The sequence below is a fragment of the Molossus molossus genome, unplaced genomic scaffold (genome assembly GCF_014108415.1).
Source record: "Molossus molossus isolate mMolMol1 unplaced genomic scaffold, mMolMol1.p scaffold_m16_p_2, whole genome shotgun sequence".
In the NCBI taxonomy this organism is placed as follows: Eukaryota; Metazoa; Chordata; class Mammalia; order Chiroptera; family Molossidae; genus Molossus; species Molossus molossus.
In genome coordinates, this window is record NW_023425355.1 from 79515154 (window position 1) to 79522195 (window position 7042).

The 7042-nt window shown below is 35.7% G+C and overlaps 1 protein-coding gene across 1 annotated transcript; it reads left to right on the forward strand.

Annotated features, from left to right (window-relative positions):
- The first annotated feature begins 5879 nt into the window (after positions 1-5879).
- On the forward strand, positions 5880-6455 carry LOC118635359 (14-3-3 protein zeta/delta-like). The gene has a single exon (XM_036270087.1). It carries the CDS (start codon positions 5880-5882, stop codon positions 6453-6455), a length of 576 nt encoding a protein of 191 aa, XP_036125980.1.
- The last annotated feature ends 587 nt before the right edge of the window (positions 6456-7042 follow it).

Genomic DNA, 7042 nt, shown 5'->3' on the forward strand with positions numbered 1-7042 from the left:
ATATGTAACAAAAACAAATTAATAAATAAATTAATAAAAAGATGATCATGGTACTGGCATAAAAACAGACATACATATCAATGGAATAGAAAAAACAGCCCTGAGAGAAGCCCATGTCTTCATTGTCTATTACTATTTCACAAAGAACGCAAACACATATAATGAGGTATGGAGAGTTGATTCAATAAATGGTGTTAGGAAATTTGGACAGACACGTGAAAAAAATGAAACTAGAACGCCTTCTTCAACCATACACATGAATAAACTCAAAATGCATTAAAGACTTTAATATTACACTCAAAATCACACAAAAAAACTAAAATAATACTTAGTGAAAGCTCAGACATTTGTTATAGCATTTCTTGTAGTAAAATCTCAGACATTTCTTTTTCTGATACATCTTCTTGGGCAAGGGAAACAAAAGAAAAAACAAATAAACAAATTGGACTACAACAAACTAAAAAAGATTTTGCACAGCAAAGAAAACCATTAACAAAAGAAAAAAGAAAACACAACCCACTGAATGTGAAAACATATTTGTCAATGATATATCTGATCAGGGGTTAATATCCAGAATTTACAAAGACTATATACAGCTCAACATCAAATAAACAAAAAATCCAATGAAAAAATGGGCAAAAGACCTGAATAGACACTTCTACAAAGAGGGCAAACAGATGGTCAATACACATATGAAAAGATGTTCAATGTCACTAATCATCAGAGAGGCACAAATTAAAAACACAGTGACATATCTTCTTACACCTGTCAGAATGGCTATTATAAATAAGTAGGGTACAGACTGACAATCCCCAGAAGAGGGGGTCGTGGGGGGTGGGAAGAGATAAACCACAGAACTTATATGCATAGCTAATGGACATAGACAACAAAGCTGGGGACGGGGCAGGAGGGGGATGGGGAGGAGGGTGTCAATGGGGTAAAAAAGGAGAAACATCTGTAACAAAAATAAAATTAAAAATAAAAATAAATAAATAAATCAACAAACAACAGGTTGGTGAGGATGTGGAGAAAAGTGAACTCTCATGCACTGTTGGTGGGAATGCAGATTGGTGCAACCACTGTTGTAAGCAGTAGGGAGCTATCTCGGAAAATTAAAAATGAAATTTTCTTTTGACCCAGCAATTCCACTTCTGAGAATATAACTGAAGAAAATAAACACTAGTTCAAAAGAATATATGCAGCCCTATGTTCACTGCAGCATTATTTACAATAGCCACAATTTAGAAGTAGCCCAAGTGACCGTCAGTACATGAGTGGATAAAAAAGCAGTGGCACATTTTACAATGAAATACTACTCAGCCATAAAAGTAAAAAAGTATATCTTATATTTGCGAGAGCATGGATAGATGGAGTATTCCTAAGTAAAGTAGGCCAGTCAGAGAAAGACAAATACCATATGATTTGACTTATATGTGAAATCTAATGAACAAAATAAACTAACAAAAAATTAGAAACAGAGTCATGGATATATAGTAAAGAATAACAGCTGTCAGAGGGGATAGCTGTTGGAAGGCTGGATGAAAATGTGAAGGGATTAAGGAAAAAGAGAAACACCCACACTGATAAACATAGACAATGGTATAATAATTGCTAGAGGGAAAGGGCGGGGGGATAGAAAAGAGTTAGGGGGGTAAATGATGATGAAAAGAGAGTTAACGGGTTGGTGAACACACAATACAATATACAGAAAATGTGATATAGAATTGTATACTTGAAACATATAATTTTATGAATCAATTTAACTCCAATAAATTCAAAAAATAAATTAGTAAAATAAATAATACAGAGAGACCCAGTCTACTCTTCACACACATTTTCCCAATGTCTTGTAAAATAATAGTATACAATATCAAAACCAGGATGTAGACTTTGCTACACTCAAGATACAGAACAATTCCATCACCACAAAAATTGTTTATGTTACCCATTTGCTTTCACACTGTCCTCCCCCAAGTCTCCATCTCTAATCTCTTGCAACCACTAATCTGTTCTATGTTTCTATAATTTTGGAATTTTAAGATTGCTATATAAATGAAATCATACAGTAAAAAAGCTTTTGAAACTGGCTTTTTTCAGTCATCATAAGTTTCTGGAGATTCATCCAAGTTCATGTGGAAGCCAGATTACAGATATTAAACAGGAAAAATAAAATAACTAGAAATATTCAGGATTCAATATTGTTTTCCAGAGTTCTTTATTAAAAATAAATTTCTAAAATGGAAAATTATACATTAATTATGTATATATGTATAATCCATGCCTCCAGGTCATTTTTTTATGGCACTTATCCAGAAACAAAGTCTTCAAGGACAGTGAGTATGCTGTGCTTACCTATCAGTACTGATATTCTGTTATGAACTGTACTTACCACAAAACCAAGAAACTACATAAATAGTCTGAGGGTTTTAAAAGTAGCAAGTTGTATTTGCCGTCATGATCGACACTTAGAAAAATAATTTGTTGAGTCCTTTATCATGTGTAGTTTCCTTTTGAGAATATAAATTTAGATCTACAGGTCCTACTAGGATATATAAATTGACTACAAGAAGGGATAAAAATGTAAGTTTTGCTCTTCTACTATTTTTAATGAAAAGTTGTTTTTTTTACTTACATTTTCCAGTTTGTTATAAAGGGTGTGGAGAGGTATATTAGGCAAAGCCCAGAAAGATTCTGAGTGCAGGAGCTTCTGCCCGTGTGGAATTGGGGTATGCCCAGAAGCTCCAAAAAACGAGTTCAATACTTTTAATAGAACTTAATCAGTAGCCATCACCTTCTCCCTCCCAGAAGTGAGTGAGTGGGGGCTGAAAGTCCCAACCCTCTAATTACTTTGTCTTTCTGGTGACCCGTCTCATCCAAAGGCTATCTAGGTTCCCTATATTAAGTCACCTCTGGCATAAACTGGTGCACAGAAGGGGCTCTTTATGAATGACAAAAGACACTCCTATCACTTAGGAAATTTCAAGAGTTTTAGAAACTTTGCACCAGGAACCATGGACAAAGCCCAAATATATTTCTTATTATATGACAGCCCCTATTCCCACTTTCAGGCCCTGATAACCACCTATCTGTTTTCTGTTCCTACAGTGTCGCCTTTACAAGAATGTCATAAATATGGAATTATGTATCAGATAGCCTTCTGAGTTGGGCTCTTTTCACGTAATGTGCCTAAAAGTTATTTATTTGTATATTTATAGATTTATTTATTTAAATTAAATGTATTGACATGACACTATTTTATAAAATTATATATATATATATATATATATATATATATATATATATATATATATATTTGCCTGTATTGATCTCAGAGAGAGAGAAAAGGAGAGGGAGAGAGAGATAGAAACATTGATAAGAGAGAACATCGACTGGCTGCCTCCTGCATGCCCCTAACTCGAGATTTGGCCCACATCCTGGGCATATGCCCTGATCAGGGATCAAACTGGCAGCCTCTTGGTGCATGGGTTGATGCTCAATCACTGAGCCACACCGGCCAGGCTAGTTTTCTTTGTTTTTTGTTTTAATCCTCACCCAAGGATAATTTTTTCATTTACCTTCAGATAAACCTGGAGAGAGAAAGAGATCAACGTGAGAGAGACACATTGACTGGTTGCCTCCCACACAACCCTGATCAGAGCCTGGGACAAAACCACAACCGAGGTACATGTCCTTGATCAAAATCAAACGTGCAACTCCTTGGACTGTGAGCCGATGCTCTAACCACTGAGAAAAACTTGCCAGGGCAGATTATTTATGTTTTAAGTGTACAATTCTATAATACTCCATCTGTATATTTCATTGTGTATTTACCAACCAAAGTAAAATCTCTTTCTGTTACCATATATTAATCAAAATATTTATTGAGATTGTGTTGATAAAACAAATACAATGCAGATTTTTTAAATTCACCAAATTTTCTAGTTATTTCCTCTGTGCTTGTGCTGTTTCCTCAGCTCTGTTTAATGGAGACACCATACCTTGTTTAGCAATGAAGCCAACTGAAATGGGAGTAGCCCAAGTGCCCATTTGTAGATAGTGGAAAATAAAGCTGTAGTACATTTACACAATGGAATACTACTCAACCATAAAAAAATAAATAAATTTCACCTTTCACAACAGTGTGGATGGACCTGGAGTGTATTATGCTTAATAAATAAGCCAGTCAGAGAAAGACAAGTACCATATGACTTTATTTATGTGTGGAATCTAATATGGCTTTTATGTATTGAAGGAGAGTGTTTCAGGCTGAATTCCTCAGGCACATATTCCACTGTGGTAAAGTGTAAAAAATTGGAGATTTGAGATGCATAAAGACTTGGATTTGAGTTCCATATTTATAGGTTACTAACCTGTCTGACATAGACAAGATACCTCCATGACTCAGTTCTACATGTAAAATATGGGACATTAACATTTATTCTACTCTCACACAATTTCTTGAAAGAGCTGCCTAGAGTTTCTGTCTTAACTTCCTTACTTCACATTGTTTCTCAGCAAATTTCAAGAGATTTTCATATCTACTATTCTAATGATCCTTTTCTTATCAGGATAACTGGTGACCTCAAAGTTCTATCTTGGCAGCTTTAGACTATCTAGAGGACCAATAGGGTTATGTCCACCAAGGAGACAGATGTTAGCAGCTTGGGAAAGACCTCTTTTACTAGAAGAAGAGATGGACATTTTATATTTTGTCCAATGTCAGTTTGGGAGAGTAAGGGTGAAGATGAGGGAACGATTCTAAGTATTTTGTAATATCTATCACTTATATCCTCCTCAAGCCTACCTCTCAAAGACCTGAGTCCTGGAGTGTAAAAATCATTATAAAATGTGATAAAAATAGTAATATAAAGAACTATATCACCAAAGTCCATGTAGCATGTGAACAGCACAAACTTATACTATTTTGTAGCCTGAATATGTACTACAGAATAACACTAAGTGCTAGAGTGCAGCACCTATAAGGACAAGATACAACAGCTTCCTCATTTGGGGTGATTTTGGAGCTCAGAGTATTGCAAATACTTGAGCACAGAACAGATACAGCTGTGTGATACACAACCAGGTCAGTTGGAGTGTAAGTAGGACATCACTCAGTGCTTGAACATCAGTTTTGTAGCCTTAAGGTAGCCTGGTGTTTGTAATGGTGATACTACTGTGGCCATCTAAATTATAAGTAAAAACTATAACTGCTGGAACAGAAAAGGACTGGAGAAAATGGCAGATGCTATATGATAGCCATGGGGGCTAATTAAGAAGCACACACCAAACATATCCCTTGACATTTCCTAGAATAATTTATAAGGAATTTGAGATGAAGCTAAGATAACATTGGCTTTCTATTTAACTTAAAATCTGTGATCCTTCCACTGATTTCCCAGGATCTGCATGATCTAATCTGTACTTACTTCTCCAACCTCATCACATACAACCTTCTTCTTTCCTCCTAATGTTACATTCACCTTTCCCTTCTTTATGTTTTTGAACACATTAAACTGGTTTATACTTCATGGCCTTGAATTCTTAGTTTATATGTTTGGAGTGCTCTTTTAGCTGTCCCCTTGTCACATTTCTCATCCCAAATGTCACTTCTACAAAAATGCCTAAACAACCTATCTAAAGTGCTTCACTCACTCATTCCTTCACTCTGCAATTAATTTCTATTACATTTACAGTTTTTATTTTATAACATGTTTTATTACTTGAAAAAATTTTAACTTACCTGCTTATTGTCTGCTTCCTTTCCCATAAATATAATCTTAATGAAGGCATGGATCTTTCCTGTCCTGTTCAAGAGAGTACACTCCGCAATTAAAATGATGTTCCACAAGGAGCAGATACTTAGTAAATGCTTAATAAATATGTGCTTATCTTGGAGGGTCGTCTCAAGTATTGAGCAAAAGACAGAAGGTGCTGAGAAAAAACAGCAGATGGGTCGAGAATACAGAGAAAAAATTGAGACCAAGCTAAGAGATATCTGCAATGATGTACTGTATCTGTTGGAAAAGTTCTTGATCCCCAATGCTTCACAAGCAGAGAGAAAAATCTTCCATTTGAAAATGAAAGGAGACTACTACCGTTACTTGGCTGAGGTTGCTGCAGGGGATGACAAGAAAGGGATTGTGAATCAGTCACAACAAGCATACCAAGAAGCTTTTGAAATCAGCAAAAAGGAAATGCAACCAACACATCCTATCAGATTGGGTCTGGCCCTTAACTTCTCTGTGTTCTATTATGAGATTCTGAACTCCCTGGGGAAAGCCTGCTCTCTTGCAAAGACAGCTTTTGATGAAGCCATTGCTGAACTTGATACATTAAGTGAAGAGTCATACAAAGACAGCACGCTAATAATGCAATTACTGAGAGACAACTTGACATTTTGGACATCGGATACCCAAGGAGATGAAGCTGAAGCAGGGGAAGGAGGAGACAATTAACTGGCCTTCAAACATTTGTCTGCCTCATTCTAAAATTTACACAGTAGACTATTTGTCATCCATGCTGTCCCAGAAATAGTTTTTTGTTTACGATTTATGAAAGGTTTATGTTACTTCTATTTGAATTTCTATATTTCCCATGTGGATTTTATGTTTAATATTAGGGGAGTAGAGCCTGTTAACATTTAGGGAGGTATGTTTTCATGTTGAGGTGGCCAATATGGGATGTGGAATTTTTATACAAGTTAAAAATGTTTGGTATAGTACTTTTGTTACATTGTGGTTTCACAAGGGCCAGTGTTAAAATTGCTTCTATGTCTAAGCAAAGAAAACTGCCTACATATTGGTTTGTCCTGGTGGAAAATAAAAGGGATAATTTGTTTCAGTCACAGGTGTAGTTGTTGTGGGTACTTTAGTTTAGGAGCACTTAGAGGGCTGTGGTAGAAATGGATATCCCATGCATAGTGCATGTTGAACCATGTGTGTATTTGTGGAATACTCAATTTCAATGTGCACACCTTTGACTACAGCTGCAGAAGTGTTCCTTTAGTTGTGACCAAATTTACTCTGGATAAGGGCAGAAACAG

Bases quoted from the DNA above. Each gene is read 5' to 3' on its own strand.
- LOC118635359 (XM_036270087.1), top strand. From the start codon at position 5,880: ATGTGCTTATCTTGGAGGGTCGTCTCAAGTATTGAGCAAAAGACAGAA.